At 41.8% G+C, this 19,423-nt stretch overlaps 4 protein-coding genes across 4 annotated transcripts; 1 reads left to right on the top strand and 3 right to left on the bottom strand.

Annotated features, from left to right (window-relative positions):
* Nucleotides 1-7,194: 7,194 nt before the first annotated feature.
* Nucleotides 7,195-8,655, bottom strand: J4E83_009725 (uncharacterized protein; the record flags this gene model as incomplete). Its single annotated transcript, XM_049336610.1, has 2 exons — nucleotides 7,195-8,623; nucleotides 8,651-8,655. The coding sequence occupies 2 exons, from the start codon at nucleotides 8,653-8,655 to the stop codon at nucleotides 7,195-7,197; spliced, it is 1,434 nt and encodes a 477-aa protein (XP_049184192.1).
* A 198-nt stretch (nucleotides 8,656-8,853) lies between these two features.
* J4E83_009726 (uncharacterized protein) lies at nucleotides 8,854-9,651 on the bottom strand (the record flags this gene model as incomplete). Its single annotated transcript, XM_049336611.1, has 1 exon — nucleotides 8,854-9,651. The coding sequence occupies one exon, from the start codon at nucleotides 9,649-9,651 to the stop codon at nucleotides 8,854-8,856; it is 798 nt and encodes a 265-aa protein (XP_049184193.1).
* Nucleotides 9,652-10,466: 815 nt separating this feature from the next.
* J4E83_009727 (uncharacterized protein) lies at nucleotides 10,467-15,508 on the top strand (the record flags this gene model as incomplete). The annotated part of the gene is made up of 3 exons (XM_049336612.1): nucleotides 10,467-11,227; nucleotides 11,277-15,321; nucleotides 15,401-15,508. 3 exons carry the CDS (start codon nucleotides 10,467-10,469, stop codon nucleotides 15,506-15,508), a joined length of 4,914 nt encoding a protein of 1,637 aa, XP_049184194.1.
* Nucleotides 15,509-16,044: 536 nt separating this feature from the next.
* Nucleotides 16,045-18,912, bottom strand: J4E83_009728 (uncharacterized protein; the record flags this gene model as incomplete). The annotated part of the gene is made up of 1 exon (XM_049336613.1): nucleotides 16,045-18,912. One exon carries the CDS (start codon nucleotides 18,910-18,912, stop codon nucleotides 16,045-16,047), a length of 2,868 nt encoding a protein of 955 aa, XP_049184195.1.
* Nucleotides 18,913-19,423: the final 511 nt, after the last annotated feature.

Consider the following 19,423-nt stretch of genomic DNA (forward strand, 5'->3'; position numbering starts at 1 on the left):
ATTACGTAAGCAATTAGATTTACTAGGAATTTTTCTAATTTGTTAAGAAATTACAATAAGTGCAATCTTAACAAAGCTTAATAATAATAAAAAGATAATAATAACTAAGTTATTATAATCTTTACAGTTACTAACTATGTTTTGTTACTCTACTCTATATTAACACTTTACTATAATAAAGTATTATTATACTAAGTACTATTACGCTAATTACTAGTATATATATTATAATTACTATAATTAAATTTATTATATAAAGTACTATTATAATAAAAGCTAAAGTACTAATACTTCTAGCTACTATTAGAGTTAGAAGTATAGTTATAAAACTATATTATAATAGTTAGCTATTAATTTAAGTATAAAAGTAAGAACTAACTATAGTAATAAAAAAAATAAAAAGTAAGTAGAGTAGTATATTAATTAAAGTAAAAGTTTAAAAGTATAGAGCTTAAAAGTATAAAAGCTTAAAAGTAGTAGAGCTTACGCTAATAAGAAAGTTAGATAAGTAGCTTATAATTTTAAAAGTTTAAATATCTTAATAAGATAAAAAAATAGATAACTATAGTAAAGAAGAAAGAAATTAAAAAACTTATTATTAATAATAAAGTTTCTAATTCTAGCCTATGCGCGTACTTATATAAATAGCTAGTATAGTTTATTAAACTCTTAATTATACTATAAATTCTACTTAGAAGAGGCTAAAAGTCTAGATATTACTATTAGAATTATCTCTTACTAGTTAAAGACTTAGATTCTTATAGCTATTAGCTTAATTCTAAGCTATTATAAAGTAATCTTTAACTTAATAGAGTTAATTTTTAGACTATTAAGCTATATTTAAATAAGTAAAAGATTCTCTACTATTAGTATTTAGTATAATAAAATACTTATTTAAGCTATAACTTACTAGTATACCTTAGAATTCTAAGCTTAGACTTTACTAACGTATACTAATTATAGTAAATTTTATACAATTAGTTTTAGTAAAGTAAATTAATACTTTTAATACTTTATAAAGTCTTTTAAAGTTAAAAAGTAGTTTAAATTCTATAATTATAGATATATAATTACTTAGCTCTTAGATATATAGCTAGAGATTTTATTCTAACTTTCTTTAGTAGTATAATAATTATAAAATACCTAAATATCTCTAATTATTAATTATTTCTAGCTCTAATAATATAGCTATACTAGAAGTATAGTAATAGCTTTTTTAAGGTACGTTATAAGTCTACTATTTAAATATTAGAAGATAGACTTACTAAGTACTTACTTAAGTAGAAGTTTAAAGTTTTTAAAATATAGCTATATTTAAGATAGATAGCTTATAAAAAGTTAGAATAAAGCTTATAGTTAAGTAGTAAGTATAAGAAAAAGTAGTAAGTTTAATTATATGTTTATGTTTAATTATATATTTATAAAGTAGTACTAAGCTATACTTTAAGCGCTTTATAACTAGATAAAATATCTTATCTTTTTTTTAAATACTTACTACCTCTTTATATAATTAGTATAAAAAAGCTTTTATTAAGCTTCTATAAGCTCTAACTACTTAGTCTTACTAGCTAAAACTAAAAGTATAGATAAAGAAAATACTTACTTTAAGCTCTTAACTTTACTAAAAACTAATAAAGTAGTATTATCTACTTTAGTCTTAGCTTCTATATAACTATATACTACTTTATACTACTTAACTTATATTAGTAAAGTACTAATTTTAAAAACTTTTTTTTTAATTTAAAAGCTACTTAATAGTAGTATATAGTCTATTTTATATAAGTATATTTTTAAACTAAAAAAAGTAGATAAACTTAATAGCTATTAGCTTTATAAAAATAAGTCTATAATTAGTTAGTATATAAAAATAGTACTCTATAAGCTTATAAGCTTATATAGAGATATTTAAGTACTTATAAAAGTACTACTTATACTAGATATTTTTTTTACTTATCTAATTAAAGTATTTTCTAAAGCTTTTACTAGTAAGTAAGCTTTAAATAAACTTAATATAAGATATTACTATTAGTAGATATAAGAAGAGAAAAGTACTATTAGAGAGCTTAGGCTACTTTTTTTCTTTTTTTTCTTTTACTATAATGTCTAAAGCTCTCTTCTTTTTATTCTAAGAAGTAAAAGCTTTTTTAGTAGTAGTAGTTATAGTAGTAGTATTATTATATATACTATAAGTAGCTTAGCTTATAGCTATAGCTACTTAGTATTATAGTATTTATTTATACTATATAGTAATATACCTATAAGTAAAAAAAATTATATAAATAACTATACTAAGCGCCTAATAATAAATTATATAGCCTATAGTCTACTTTACTATTAGTCTATAGTTAAACTACTTACTAGAAGTAGTAACTAGTACTATAAGTATTTAGAGTACTTTAAAAATAATTATATAAGCTAATAAAGCTTTATATAGTAATCTATAAATACTTTATAGTAGAATAAAAGCTTTAGAAAAATACTTACTACTACTATACTAGAGATTAATAAAGCTAAAACTTTTAGTAAGTACTAGTCTTATTATTATTATATATATCTAAGCTTATATAGCTTAACTTAATTAGATAATACTTATAAAAGTAATATATAGCTAAAATAGATTATCTACTTATAATATAGCTTATCTAAAAAGTATATTATAATTAGTATTTAAGTACTTATTAGGTTAATTAAATACTTTTTCTCTTTTATAGTAGCATTTTACACGCTAACTTATATATATTATACTATTCTTATCTAATCTTATAAAAGTAGTAATTATAATTCTAATTATCTAAATCTATTAATTTTAGCTTAATTTTCTTTATAAGTAGTATTAAAGCGTATTCTATATAGCTACTATAACTAAAAGGTAACTTCGTAAGCTATAGTAAGTTTAACACTAGTATAAAATATCTAAAAGAATCTAAAAGACTAATAAAAAATCTATATAAGTAGTAGTAACTTAGATCTTATATATAATTTTCTATAAGCTTAGCTATATTAGCTACTATATTTTCTTACTATTTTAATAACTAGATACTTTACTTTTTATCTTTCTAGCGCTTTTTAAATTAGCTTAAGTACTACTTACTTTTAGCTATTAAATCTACTACTTACTATAAGATAAAGTAATACTTACTTATTAAGTATTACTAGTACTTTATTTATACTAGCTATAAGTTTAGTATTTAGTACTTAAAGTTATAAAAGCTACTTTAAAGTAAATATATAAATAGTAGAAAAGAAGTCTGTATAAAAAAAAGCTTATATACTTTAAAATATAAGTAAACTACTTATTTTCACTTACTAATCTACTTTATAATATTAATACTATTAAAGTTAAAGTACTTCTTAAAGTAATATTTAAGCTTTATATTTATAGCTAAAGTTTTTATTATAGTATAGTATTAGTATAGAGTAGAGTAATAAAACGTAGTTAGAAACTCTATATAGTAATCTTATTATAGATATATTTTGTAAATATTTTAAACTTACTATATAGACCTATAAATTTATTTAAACTTCTAAACTATATATAATAATAAATTAAATAAAAAATTTAAAGTTTCTATAATAACTATTCTAGAGTAGCTAGTATAGACTATAATATTTAGTAAAGTACTTATAAATATAGTAAGATTATTTAAAATAGTATTTCTTATTATACTAGATATTTAAATTTTGTTAAAATTAAAAATATTCTTTAGAAGTATAGAAAAGAAATTAATATAGACTAGGTATTACTTATTTAAAAAAAAGTAAAGTATATTAGAAAATAGAAATAGAAGTATTAAGAAGTTAAAAAGAAATATTAATAGTAAAAAGAAGTATTTTAATTAATAATCTTTTATATAAATACTATATAAAGTAGCTATTCTTTAAACTATAGTACTAATCTTTATAAAAATATTTACTTTTATACTACCTATAGTTATCTATCTACTTTTATAGCTAATAGAAAAGCTTCTATATTATATTATACTACTTTCTAAAATCTAGCTTTTTACTAACAAAAGCTACTTATTACTACTATTAGCCTTAATTTAGCTCTAAAAGCTAATAAGAATAAATCTTAAGAAGTTAATTTTTTTATAGCTCTATACTTTTATAGCTTACTTATTACTACTTATAAGTTTTTAAGAAGAGTTTTTATTACTATTTCTTTTAAAAGTAGATTACTATTATTATTTAAGTACTATATTTATAGTAAATATTAGATAAAAAGTTTAATTAATACTTACTACTATATTATAGTAAATATAAGATATTTAAAAAATATATTTGTATTAAGATTACTATATAAAGTTACTAAACTATATTTTATTATCTTGCTTTATATAAATAATTAACTATAATAGTTTTTATTTTTATCTACTTACTATTTTTAGAATATAAATTATAGACTAAGTTCTTTACTAAAGTTAGACTAATTAGATAGACTTTAATTTATATTTATACTTATTTTCTCTAATATAGTTTTCTAGTATTAGAAAGTAGAATATATATTCTATTACTAAATATCTTTTTTAATTCTATATATTTTGTTATTAAAAAATATATACTTTACTATACTAATATAGCTTTTCTTTACTAGTATCTCTACTCTTTTTATAAAAAGATTTAATATCTATATCTTAGAAATCTAAAGTAATTCTAGATAGAATTAAGATAATTTACTTATCTTAGCTTTACTAAAAAAGTATAAACTAGATTACTTTCTAATAAAACTTATATATAGTTTAAATTAAGACTAGTAAGAGATTTAGATATATATAATAGTATATTAAAACTCTATCTTAATTAATACTATTTATAAAAAGATATAAGCTAAAAGAAGTATAGCTTTTAAGTAGTTTTAAATACTCTTAATAGTACGCTACTTTAAGCTTACTAAGTAGAATTCTAAAGATACTAATTTAAAGAATAAGCTCTTAGCTTTCTAAAATACTTAAAATCTTAGTTTTAGATAGTCTAGTTGTCTAAGTATATAGCTTTATAGACTACAACTACTTTAATATTTTTTTCTTCTTACTATTCTACTATATAATATAATACTCTACGCTATATACTTTTATTATTACGTTAGTGTTAAGTTATTTACTTTAAATATAATATTTTAATAAATAATATTAGATTAGTACTATAGTATATAGATAATTACTTAACGTGCTAATATTCTTATTAATATTTACGCCTATCTATAGTAGTAAGCTAATAAAATCTAGAGATAGCTTTATATATAGGTAGTGCTAAACTCTTCTATAAAGCTTAGGTTAGGCGTAGACTCTAGAGATCTACGCTACTAGCTAGTAAGTATAATATTATATCTTATACTACGCGTAATATATTTACTTCTATCTTAACTTTTTTACTTCTATCTTATATTATAGATGTTGTACTTTATAGTATATATAGATTAATATACTATATTATATTAGGTTACTACTATAAGTAGAGCTATCTAAAGTTTTAAAATTTTCTACTAAGGCTTAGGCTCTACTTATAGTAGTAATCTAATATAATATATTATATTAATCTAATATTATAGCCTATTTAACGCTAATCTTTATAATTATAACTCTATTATTTTAAATAGCTAATTAGATCTTATAGACTTAAGTAATTAGCTCTTATACTTTTATTCTAAGTTATTTAGATATAAGACTTTACTTTATAGAGAATTATATATTATATTAATTTATTATAGCTTTAAGACGCTTACGTTTATAGTTACTATAATACTTATAGTAAATTTATCTTATATCTAAATAAATAACTACTTTTAGTCTAGTATTTTTTATCTTTACTTTTCTTTAGTTTAAGTTAATTATATATAGCTCTTTAAGTATAGTAATAAATTCTAGCTAGAAAAACTTTAAAATAATAGTACTTTCTATAAGTTAAAGAAGAAATAGCTAAAGAGTATTTAATAGTATATCTATATTAGTTATATAAGTATAGACTTTAGATAGTAAAATCTATCTCTATAACTCTATTATATAAGTTTATTAAACTTTAAACTATAGATAAATCTAGTAATCTAAGTTTCTTTTATTTATAAGTAAATTAATAATTATATAGCTTATAGATTAGCTTTAAGAAACTAAAGTTTATTACTTAAATACTTAAGAATATATAATAAAAGATTTTAGTACTTTAAGAATAAGAAGATTAAAACTTAAATTTCTAGTACTAGTACTTATAAAATAGTTAAAGCTTTTAAATTTAAGCTAGCTATAATACTATTTTAATACTAGAGTACTTTATAAAGATGTATTAACTTTTTATACTAATAGAAAACTATAAGATAAGTATATATACTTATTTACTTAGAAATAAGAAAATTATATATAATAAACTTTAAGTTAAAGTATTTATACTAAGATCTTAGTAAAAGCGCGCTTTTTGAATTTTATAAGTTACTTTTAGATATTAAGATATATATTAAAGTAGCTTAAGTCTTATACTAAATACTATACTAGTACTATAAGATTTTTATAAATTTTCTAAATAATAATAAGTATAAAACTAATCTTTTACTAGTTATATTACTATATTACTTTACTTACTAAAACTTTACTAAGTCTTTTTATAAAATTACTTTTTTTTAAACTATATTACTATTACTTTATAAGTTTTCTAATTAAGTATTATAATTCTTTTATAAGGTATTAAGTATTTAAATAGCTACTTTATAAGTTTAAAAGATTTAGAAGCTTTAATTACTTTAAGAGTAGTAGTACTAAAACTTAAAGCTTTAGCTTACTTAATACTATACTTTTAAGAGTAAGTAAAAGATTTAGCTATATATTTTTTAGAGTACTAGTAATTATTTTTACTTCTTTAAAATTAGTAGCTTCTTAAGCTATAAGTATTACTAATTAAAATTTAGATTTCTACTTAATAATAAGTTTTCTAAAGATTATTTTAAAAGATAGTATTATAGTAAATCTTATAACCTTCTTTACTATTCTTATAATAAGTTTCTTTTACTATATAATATAAACAAGGTAAAGTATATATCTATAGTAAATACTTATTAGAGTTGATAAGAATGTTCTCTAGAAACACCTATTATAAGTTTAATTTACGGGACTCCGCGCGCGCTGCCTAGGTGCTATTTCTTACTTTAACATCGAACATCTACACTAACCCAATTGCTCTCCCAGAGGACATGCATTACCTATGCCGACATCATGTGTTGAGACCGCTCATCATAGCGTTGAAGGCGCTGTCGTCAATAGGCCCCACGCTGCGCTTCCAGGCCTTAATTTTGCGCTGCTCCTCCAGAATCGCGGCATCATCAGGATTACGTTGAGCCAGCATATTGATGGTCACGAGCGCGAACGGAACCAAGCTGGACTCTCCCCAGAGCCTCAGAAATTTGGCGTATCGGAACGTGCTCCTCATCTCTTGCGCCGGCGAGGGTTTCCATGAGTGCTCGACGCCCCAGTATCCTTTCTCGGTGCTACTTTTGACGTCTCCGTAGGACTTTTGGATGCCAGGCAGGACCTCGCGATCTCCTTCTTCTAGCCATTTGAGTCCGATGGCTACGATGTTGAGATTCGTGGTGTAGTAGAGCTCGGCAACCTTTGCTACAAATGAAGGGCCGCCTTCCTCGACTAGACGCTTCCATGTGTCTGACTTGTGGGCTTCATCGATCTCGTCTCTGACTCCAGCCCAAAGTTTGAGGCAGCCACCGTCGCCATGTTTGAACAGCTGTGTTCCCTCGGCTTTTCTCTCGGTCCATGATGAGATGACAGCGTCCAGGTCATGGAACTTGCTGCGTGCGAAGTCTTCTTTCGCTGACTTAGCAAGTGATTCTTCGACAGTACCACTGATGGTGACCCGTGGCATGTCGCGGAAGCTCTTGCGGAAAGTCTCCAATAGCTCTTCCTGGATTTTGGTAGTAGAGAAGTAAGCCGTTGGGCCTTCGAGCTGGTACGGTGGGCGCTTGAGCACCGGTGCAAGTTCGAAATCCAGAGTTACGAGACGCTTGTAGTCTTCCAGGCGATCATCACCTTCTTTGATAGCCTCGCAGAGGAGCTTGACGTCTCGAAACAGCATGATCACATTGCAAGGCTCCAACAGCTCTGAAGGTGGTAACTCCTTCCTCCATCGAGGGTTGCTGTTCCCTATTGTGATATGCATGGCGTAGCCTCGAAAACGTTGGGTGATGGGCTTGATGACCTTGTTCCCACTCTTCTTCTTCGTCTTGGTGCCATTGTCCAAATCGAAAGCTAACGTTGGTACGGAATTGGCCTTGAGCATGTAGGCGAAATGGAGACCGCCAGTCGAAGACACGAGCAGGAACCGGTTGCCCTTGATCATAGCGTCGTAGCTCTCGGCGTAGATTTGCTTGTTAGCGCGTAGGATGCTTGGACTGAAGTCTTTCTTGGACAGCATTGTGCCGTGCGTAACGGACTCGGGACGCGGGAATGTGCATAGCAGGATGCCATATATCTTGTCGCGAATCTCGCGGGGAAGATCGAGGAAGCGGAAAGAAGTCATGTCTGGTGATTCTGACGAACTGTTCGGGACGATGTGTAGAGGTAGTGTTCGGGCATGAGAACGGGATCGTGCGGGGCTTAAATTCAACGGCGGTGAGTGGATACCCTTCGGTCTAGTACGTTATGGGTTAGGCTGAAACCGCATGTCGATGAGTACTTGCGCGGCCTCTTTGCGCAATTCTAGTAATCATTCGACAGCAGTCAGGTCCTGCCTCTGCGCATTAGGGGTATTAAGACCGATCTGTCACAACATTTGCAGGAGGCACATGTTCAAAACCACCCATAGCAAGGGTATCTTTGGCAGCAGGACTGATGAGGAACTTTGCTTGCTGTTAAGCCGCGTCTACAAGCTTCCTTCCGGCTTTTGATACACTGGCATCGCTACATCGGGATCGTATGTGGACTGCACGACCTTGCTTCCTGGGGGCAATGTTATTTTGGTGCCATCAGGTAATTTCACTTCCCCGGATCTATCGCTCGCGATCATCCATGCACTTTTCAAGCCCGCCTCTCTCGCGATATCTTCTTTGATTCGATAGACAATTTCCGGCCGTGGGATGAAGTTGTCCAAGTCTTTGCCATTTGTACTCTCTTCTAGCTCGTCCGGTATAGCTATGACCCAAGTCGGGTTTACGTAGCGATACTTGATATGATCGAAACCCATGCAGAACATTTTGTCCTGAACAAAATCCTCCGGTATGGGATAAGGTACACCCACCATTTCTAGATCATTTCGGATATCGGTATTGGCGATATTGTAGTTCACATGCGTGATGACAACGTCGCGGATATCGATGCGAATCTTGTAAAGAGTGTTGAGGTTCTCGGCTAACCGCTCATCGACGTCGAATTGCTCAGCAAAACTGTCAAGATACCAGACACCGCCGTCGATTGGCGTTTGAGCGTCGATAACAAGTAAGGGCTCCGCTTCGGGGAAGAGTCTCCTCAGTTCTGCATGGGACAGGTGTGACAAGTCACGTTTGTCTTCGATGAACAGCTGCTCTGCAGGATATGGAGAGCAGAAGTTGGCGCCAATGCCGAAGAGTTCCTGGACTGTATCGAGTTGGGTAGGTGTAAGATCGGCGACGAGAATGCCAAGAAAGCGCTCTTTGTCGCGGTACAAGTTTGGGTCGTAGACCATGATGGAGAAGCTGTGTCAAGGACGAACAGCACAATGTAGAGTAACAAGAGACCCTTATATGTCCGAACATCAAAATGGCCTGGTATCTAACGTGTCATCGTAAACCTTAGTCGCACGCCTAAGTCTCCTTTACAGCTACGCAGAATCAGTCCCTAGCTCAGTCGTAGTCTTGATTGGACAAAGCACTGGACTATGCGAGGTAGAAGAGGAAACAGATGAGGCTGATGCCTAGACTATCATAGATCTGGAATACGGCACTGTGTACTGGTGTAGAGTCGATCGCACTTTCTGTCAAACGCACAGCGAGCCAATGACGTAGGAGAGAGTCTAGAGCATGGGTGTCTTGTGTCGCGCGTTGATGCCTTAAGTTGTTCCTGGCTATAGCATGCGAAGTGGGGGAGCTGCAAGCCACTACGATGGGAGCCTGGAGATGGGGTGCATTGGTGCCACAGGTTCGGCCCACGTTGACGCCGAAAGTCGATACAGTCAATGCAAGGTGACAGATTTGACGTGTGCTCTCTTCAGTGGCCAGGAGTGTGATGATGGGCGGCGAGAGTGAAACTAGGTGGTGATGTTCGGTGTGTTGTGCTGGCCGTCTGGGCGTGGATTGGAGCGCTATGAGACCCTGCTTTTGCAATCCCCACATACGTGTGCTAGCCCAGCGCGTGAGGAAGTCGCGACTGAGAAGCAACAGCCGCGCCATAGCATCCTCTGCTGCTCAGATCCATTCCATCAGGCCGGCACTTGCTAGATCCCCCACCGAGAGCGCGATTGGGAGTGCATTGATCAGCATAGGCCCCTGAATCCGGCACCGAATGGCGACACCACCCCCGGCTCGCGACAGAGCTCCCTCGGAAAGCGTGCCAGTCGGGAGTCCGCAGCCCAAAAAACTGCCCGCCCCCTCAACGCCCACATCCTCAGTCCGCCGCAAGATGGCTGCCAATGCGCCTTCCCCAGCCTCGAAAGATGGCGTCCCTCCTCGTCGCCCGACTGCAGCCAGCGGCACAGCTGCGAGCGCCCGTCGTCCTGCAGCGGCATCAACAAGCACGGCGCGAACCACTGCGAGCGCGTCCAAAGCCCCCACCACGGCGACATCGCGCACCAGCACAGTCGGATCCAGCCTGAACAAGCCGCCTACGCGTCCGGCAGCAGGGACGACGGCGCGCAGGACCATCTCATCGTCGAGAACCGCCTCCGATGCCGAGCCAGACCTGTCGTCCGTCACATCAGGCGACGAGAAGAAGAGGACAGCAGTGCGCAGGACGCCCGTCACGTCGTCAGCTACTTCGAGGCCATCTCCTGCCAAACCGACTTCGAGGCAATCCATTGCGCCTTCCACGACCACGACTGCCGCCAAGCGTCCTGTAACCACACGCCCAACTGCAGAGGCAGCGACGACCCGCACTGCCCCACGCGCTTCTCTTGCTGCGTCGACACGGCCGACTGCTACTCGACCCGCGGCAGGAACACGGACGGCAGGCGCAACAGCGAAGGCGCCGGCTGGGCCTGCGAAGAAGCTGTCCGTCTCTGCCCCTCCACCACCAGCGCCGGAAACGGAGGATACAGCCGAAGAAGCGTGAGTCAGCATGAGCCGCCAGGATGATACATTGCTAACTCAATCACAGAGAGAGCCCCGTCGTCGTCACCCCTCGCCGTGCGCCCCTCAAGGACAAAGCTGCGTCCGATGCCGAAACCGAAAAACGCAAGAGCGCTCTCGAGCCCATCAGGGCTTCCATGGCGAAACTCGGCGAGGGGCCGCCGCGTCCGGATACTGCGCCGACGGGACGTGCCGAGATGGATGTGGAGATGAAAAGGCGGAGCGCTCAGATCATGCAAGACTTCTTCAAGGAGACCAACCTACGCGACAAGCTTCAAGAGCAATGCGACGACCTCACCCGCGAAGTCGATAACCTGCATTCCGAGAAGGACAAGCTGCGCAAACAGCTGGCGGATGCTCAGGCCGCCATTGTTGAGAAGGACAAGGCCATCTCCGGCGGCTCAGATGCCTCGCCCTCGCAGCACCGCGCCCACACGATCCTCGTCGAGGACATGGAAAAGAAGTTTGCGAGAGAAACCAAGCAGCTGGAAGAGCAGAGCCAACAGCTGGAGGAGGAGAAGAAGGCTGCGCAGGAGAGAGAGGCAACCGAGGCAGCCAAGGCTAGCGAGCTGCAGCAGGTCTTGGACGATCTGAACGCCGAACTGGAACAACAGGGCCAGCAATGGGACGAAGAGAAGAAGAAGCTCGTCGAGCAAGCCGCGCAGATCGAGGGGCTCAACAAGGAGATTTCTACGCTTCGGGAGGAGCGTGACAGCTTGTCGCAAGAGCTGGACATCGCCAAGAAGACGCTGGAAAACCTCGAAACGAAATTCGCGGAGCTCGAGCAGACCCAATCCGACAATCTCCGTTCGCGCGATGCTAAGATCACCGAGCTGACCAAGACTGTCGATGAGTACGTGACAGAGGTCGCCTCTCGGGAGGAGAGGCATACCAATGCCCTTCAAGAAGCACAACGGTCTCTCGAGTCAAAGTCCTCCGAGTCTTCAGCTGCCGTGGAGCAACTTCAGTTCGAGATCCAGACCCTACATCAGAAACACACTGACGAACTGCGCCTCAAGGAAGAGACTATCGCAAGTCACATTCAGGCGCAAAAGGAGCTTCAAGACGATATTACCAAGCTGCAAGAACGGGCTGATCAGGTCTCTGCTGACCTGGACACCGAACGCAGCGCCCATGCAGAACAAATGCAGGCCAAGATCGAGGAGCTACAGAAGAGTTCAGAAGCAGAGCTGCAAGCGAGAGAAGACGAGCTTTCTGGCCATCTCAAGTCTATCGATGGTCTCCAGGAACAGATCGTGGCCCTGCAGCAAGGTTCAACTGACGGTGCCAGAGTCGCCGAAGAGCTGCACAAGCAAATTCAAGAACTGAAGGAGGCTCATGAGGCAGCGATCAAAGTCAAGACCGATGAGAACGAGGAGCTTGTGCGACAACTGGATGCCATAAACGAGCAGCTCACCACTGACGCCGCCGAGCTTGAACAGCTCAGGGAAGAGGCAGCAAGTCTCCGCAGCACCATCGAGACACTCGAGAAGACCTCGCAACAGCAAGAGTCCCAGCACGCCTCCGACTTGGCGAAAGTCCAAGCTGAACTGAACGACGCGAACAAGAAGGTGGAAGCCCACAAGGCAGAGCTTGATACGCTGCACGATAGACACAAGCAAGACCTTCGGGTCATTGGCGAGGATTATGAACGCGAGATTGAGTCGCTGCGGGCGGATCTTGAAGGAGACGCAACCAAGCGACTCAACACCCTGCAGGCTGACTACGACTCCCTCGTGACCGAGAAGAGCAAAACACTGGAACAGCATGAGCAGATCCTTGCTGGGCGATCCAGTGAGCTTGAAGCTGCCAAGAAACAGGCTGAAGAAGCCCAGGAGAGTACCGCTCGCGCGACCGAAAATCGAGATGATGCGCTCATGAAGCTCAAGAAGTTCGAAGAAGAGAAGGCGGCTCTCACAGAGGCACACGGCATCTCGCAGTCTCTAGTCGCCGATCTTCAAGCACGCGTCGATGCCCTCACTCAGGAAGCTGCCACTGTCAAAGACGTCCAGTCTCAATTAGACCGTCTGAAGGAGGAGAAAGCCGCCATAGAGGAGGCGCATGGGATGACTCAGTCGATCATCGCCGATTTGCAAGCCCGTCATGACTCCCTTCTGGAAGACAAGACCTCTGCTGAAGACGCTCATAGCCGAGCGATTGAAGCGCTGAAGCAGGACTCTGAAAGCCAGTCCAAGCATCTGCTCGCTGAACTGCAAGCGAAGTATGATGCCTTGCTGGATGAGAAGAAGGCTGCAGAGCAGGAATACCATCGTGTGCTGGAGACTCAGAAGCAGAACGCCGATGCCTATGCTTCTTCGAAGGAACTAATCGAAGAAGTCCAATCCAAATACGACAGTCTGCTGCGCGAGAAGACTGCATCTGACGAGGAACACGAACGTGCGATCAAGGCACTAAAGCACGACTCCGAGAACACATCAAGGCAGCTCATGGACGAGCTTCAGGCCAAATACGACGCACTGCTCGAAGAAAAGAACGCAACCGAAGCAACCTATACTCAAACAATTGAGGCTTTGAAATCTGAGTCGGAAAGCACCACCAAGTCGATCCTAGGCGAGCTTCAATTCAAGTACGACGTACTGTTGGAAGACAAGTCTGCGGCTGATGATGAGCACAACCAAGCTATCATGCACCTAAAGGAACAGGTCGAGGGCGCGTCCAAAGAGCTTCTGAGCGAGCTCCAAGCCAAGTACGACCAAGCTCAGGACAACGTAAAGAGCATGTCCGAAGCTTTAAGCGCTTTGCAAATGAAGCACGATGCTGCCTTGGAAGAGATCAACAATATCGAGGCTAACCACAAGGCTGAGATCGATGCTCTCCAGAGCCAGCGTGACGACCTTTCCAAGCGACTTTCACAACTCGAAAAGAGCCACGCAGACGTGCTCACCGGGCAGCTGGTGACCGAGGAAGCACACGCAAAAGCACTCGAAACTCAACAGTCTGAGATTGAGCAAAGGTATGCCAGTCTACTTGAGATCATGCAAAGCGACGCCGATCGACTGGAACAGGAGAAGTCTACGGCGCTATCGGGCAAACAATCCGCCATCAACGAGCTCGCTGCTCTTAAGAAAGAGCTGAACGCTGAGATCGATGAGCTCAAGTCCGGACTCTCCACGAGGGACCAAGTGCAATCCACCGGAAACGACGAGATGACCCTGAAATACGAGAACCTTCTTGCCGAGAAGACCGCTGCGGAGAAGGAGCATCAGGATGCCATGACATTGCTCAGGGACTCTCTCACGCAGGACCATGAGCAGGCCCTATCGAAGTTGCAATCCGAGTACAACGCTTTGCAAGAAAAGATTGCCAAGACAGATCAAGAGCAGAGTGACGCAATTGAGCTACTGAAAGATGAGTTCCAAGCAGGTCATTCGAACGACATGCAGGCCTTGAAACAACAGCTTGAGGCTATGCAGAAACGGCACTCTGACCTTACCGAGCAGAAGGCGTCTATGGATCAGGCACATGAGGAAGCTATCAGCGAATTGATGGTTGGCATGGAAGCCAGCACCTCCGACGCTTTGCAGCAACTGCAGGAGAAGTACGCTGCTCTTGCCACTGAGCTGGAAGCCGAGCGTTCCCGGCATGCCAGCGAACTCGAAGCTGTAAGGCAAGAGACAGCCACACAGGCAACCTCAGGGAAGGACATGTCGCAGCAAGCCCCAATCACCGACATCTCGGAAGCCTCCACATCGAACGGAACTGATTACGAAGAAAAGCTTCGTGAGGTGGAGCGACAACGTGACGAAGCCATGAGAGCTGCCCAGGACGCCGAAGACCGCATCGAAACCATGAAAGGCGAAGTCGTTCGCAAGCATTTGGCACGAGTTGAGCCCTTGGAGAAGGAGAACGCCTTCCTCACCGACAAGATCGACCGCCTTGAAGCCATCATTGCCGCCGGTGATCGCATTGCTCGTGCGGCCGCTACCATAGGCGAGCAGCGTAAGATCAACACTCTCGCAGAAGAGGATGAGGAGGACGAGGAAGCCATGGCGCCGGGCATCCCGGCTCCCAAAACGAATGGCGCCAGTGACCACGAAGATGTGGTAGGAACTGTAAGTAACCCCTTGCCTGTGTGTGTTTTTTTCGTTTTGTTTGTCGCACATGAAGTACAGATCGCTAATCCGCCGCTAGCAGTTGGCAGCTATGCAAGAGACCCTAAACCAGCTCGCTGAGCTCAACAACGAGGCCATCTCTGAGAGCACGAAGACCGCCCACAAGCTCACCGTTGAGCAGGACTAGAGGTCTTTTCTTCTTGGGAGGATTGCATGTTGAACATGCTTGCCGTGACGTACGAGTGCGAATGATGCATGTGCTTCTATTTCTTCTTCTAACATACTGTTGTAATTCTTCCTCTCCCGCTCTTCACAGCATGAGTTTGCCTTTTAGATCATGGCACTATACCCACTCAATGTACTATTGTCAATCACGAAGCCTTTGTTTGCAAAATGCCCTGCGATGCGCACATGATGTCTCATATTCACCCAACGTTGCACATTCTGTCGCTACTCACTCATTTCAGGAAACCAGGGACTGGCGCGAGCATCTTCATGTATCTTGCACACAAATCAGGAAGATTAGCTTTCAATCACGAGGCATTTTGAGCTGGCTTTGCGATCAGACAATGAAAAACGCGTCACATATAGATCAAGCACAGAAATTTATCATGATCATTTGATTGAACTATACAAAAGGCGCAGCCAACAGAATGTAATATATATATACAAGAAAACTTTTCCTCCTCACTTCTCACTCAGAGCGTTTCATCTTCCCATCTCCTAAGACTGGTAGGAGTCGATGAAAGAAGCTCTTCCAAGCTTCTGAGCATGGACATGCTCCCTAACAACAACAGGGCTAACAGGCTTGTGGCCGTTCATCGCACGCCTGGTGGGGGCGTCGTGACGACGGGAAACAGGCTCGGAGCGGCCGCGCTTAGAGGCCGATCCCTGGAGGCACTGGGAGTAGTAGTCGTTCTGCTTTACGCACTTCCAGCCGGAGGCGCAAGTGGTAGGGCCGGTGAAACCGACCCCGCCGCAGCGCTCGTAGGCTCCGGCTGTGCTGGGCTGAGCGGGCTCAGCGGGCTCAGCGGGGGCGGGTGTGGTGGTGGGAGCAGACTCAGCAGGCGCGGAGGGAGTGGAAGACTCAGCGGGCGAAGATGGGCTGGGAGAGGCAGATGCAACGGGTGCCTCAGACTCGGCAGGTGGTGCTGACTCCTCGGGTGCGGCGGTAGGGGTAGCAGACGATGCCGCGCTGGTGGGCGCTGCAGATGAAGCAGCGGGGGCTGAGGCAGTAGCAACTGGTGCGCCAGAGCTGGCCTCTTCAGGGGTAGCAGGAGTGGTACCGCTGGCGGGGCTACCACCAAGGGCCAGGATGCGCTCGGCAGCGGCCTCGGCGGCAACCATGACGATAGCCTGGGTGTTACCAGTGGGAAGATCGGGGTGGATCGAGGCATCGACGACGAAAAGGTTGTCGGTACCGTAGACCTTGGTGTCAGTGTCAACAACAACACCAGCATCTCCCTTGGTTCCCATCTTGGCAGTGCCGACGTAGTGGCTACCAGTCTTGAAGGACTTGATGAGGTCTGCACCAGTGACGTTGGAGACACCGGCAGGTGCTTGCACAGTCAAAGTGGAGTTGCCACCCTTTGTCATGGCGATCAAGCGGTCCATCATCATGGTAATGGCCTCAGTGTCGACATCGGAAGTCATGTGGGGGTCGGTGATGAAGGAGGTGGCGCCATCAGCAGTGATACCGAGGCTACCAACAGACTGAAGACCGTGGGTGATGTAGACTTTCATCTGGATAGTGTTGTCGGAAGGCGAGTTGCAGGTACCCTGGAAGAAAATCTCGCTGCCATCGGTGGTGTTGACGGATGACCACCAGTTGAGACGCTGACCAGACTGAGCGAGCTCGCCGGAGCCCTTGGCAAACAGATCGATGGTGGTCTGGTTAGGGGTGATGAGCGCGTCCTTGTCAGTTGCAGCAAGCGGTGTGCTGGTGTTGAACTTGACAGTGAAGATGGGGTGGTCCTTGATCTCAGCACCAACCGGGAGGTCGATCCAGTCAGCCTCGTCAGGGAGAGTGACCTTACTGCTGCCACTGGCAACTGTCTTGAGCTGGTCGGCGGGACCGATTCCGGAGTTGAAGAGAATGCGGGGTGTAGACATGGATCCGGCTGCGAGGATAACGCTACCTCCCTTGTTGACGTTGTAGATGACGCGCTTGCCATCCGCCGTCTCAACTTCGATACCAGAGACCGCCGATCCCTCACGAACAGCGCGAACGACGTTGGTGTTCATCATCAGCTCAAAGTTGTCGAGCTTCTGGGCGAGGGGAAGGTAGGTCCTGACGACACCGGAACGGAGACCGTTGGCGATGTTCCATGTGGGGTGGCCGTAAACATCGACCTTTGCGTTGGGGTCCTTGACGAAGTCGGTCTCGGTCCAGCCCTGGCCCTCGAAGAACTTGGAGAGGACGTCGTAGGCGCCATCGTCGTAGCGAACACCATCTTCGGATCCGTAGGTTTGACCAGGGTTACGCTCGTACAGACGGTCAGCCGCCTTGGCGACATCGGTCCACTTCCAGCCAGCGGGCCACTTGTCGTCAAAGTCGCGCTCCTGGGGCTTGACGTACATCATGGCGTTGATGGCAGTGCTGCCGCCGAGCAGACAGCCAGCCATATCCGCAGTGTCGGCGCAGTAAGCAGGGCTACCGACATCGCTGAGGTAGTATCCGTATCCAGGGACATCGTACATGGAGACAGTGTCATTCCAAGGCATGACCTCAGTCTTGCCAGTGAACGCGTACGATGGGCCACCACGCTCGATCAAGAGGACAGACGCGCCGCTCTCGGCAAACCTCTCAGCTGCGATGATACCGGCGGCGCCACCTCCAGCAACGATGTAGTCGTAGGTAGAGTTTGCGATGGTGGCTGTGGTGTTTCCACCAGCTGGGGCAGTCGAGTTGCCACCAGCTCCTGGGGTAGTAGAGTTACCAGCGCCGGGGGTGCTAGGGGTGCTAGCTACCGCAAGGGCAGCCCACTTCTCGAAATCGGGGCTAGTAGCGTTGCTCATGGGTAGTCCGAAAGCTCCGAAACCAGCGTCGTGGTAGTTGAGAACCGCGCCAGCAGTCGAGGAGTCTGCGAGCGGCTTGTCAGAGTAAGCCCAACCCTGGACGTTGACGCTGGGGTCCTCGTAGATGACAAGGCCAGTCGATGGGTCGTCGCTTATGCAGTTGGAGCACAAGAATGTGTATGAGAAGGCGGTGTCGTTGACAAAAGTACCGTCCGGGATAGGAGACATGGTGAAGTCACCGGTCTTGACAGCTGGGTTGGTGTAGCCAGTTGCCTCCCGGAAGGATGCAAGGACCTTGTCCTCGTGAGGCCAGGCAACGACCAGCAGGTTACCGGTCATAGATTGTCCCAGACTGAAACCAGCCCAACCTCCATCGTTGGTGATGGGTGCTTGAAGCTGGATGATGACATCCGTAGTAGGCTTCTCAGGTAGGGCATAACCCAACGTGTAGCCGGAAGAGTGATGGTAACCCTGGAAGGTGATGCCCGTCTTTTCATCTGTGAACTTGCCAGATGTTTGCGCCGATGCGCCAAGAGCCAGAACGGCGGTGGAAAGAAGGAATGAGCGTGCCATTGTGACGCTGTGAGTGATGACTGAAGTGGAGGAAAGAATGGTGTGGCACTGCCGCAAAAAAAGAGTGTGAAGCCGTCAAGGCTGTAAAGAATGACTGAAAAGCAACGTTCGTAGAACGAGCAAGTAAAGCGAAAGAATGGACAAAAGCGAAAGAGCGTGTACCGAATAAGTCGCCGCAAGATGCATCCTTATATGAAGACAATACCCATTGTGGACCATGTTTCCCTCAATCTGCCACTTCCAAGGATGAAATCCTCCTCCGACCTAGCGCCCGTCAAACAAGCTCATGATGCAGCCTCACCACGTTGTCAACCTGGAATCTGGACCTCCGATGCCCAGGAACATGGTTCATAGGTGGCGCTACAGGTGTCAGAACGGTCAACTGGCGTTTGCACCACTGTACTAAGTAGATTGGGTGGAGCTTGGACGGAAATATGCCGACGCACTGTTCGGTAACACGGTTGCGTTCATTCGTCGACGACGATGTTTCATGTTTCCATGGCATGAACCT

Source organism: Alternaria metachromatica, assembly GCF_023757995.1.
Source record: "Alternaria metachromatica strain BMP 0045 chromosome Unknown scaffold_36, whole genome shotgun sequence".
Lineage (NCBI taxonomy): Eukaryota > Fungi > Ascomycota > Dothideomycetes > Pleosporales > Pleosporaceae > Alternaria > Alternaria metachromatica.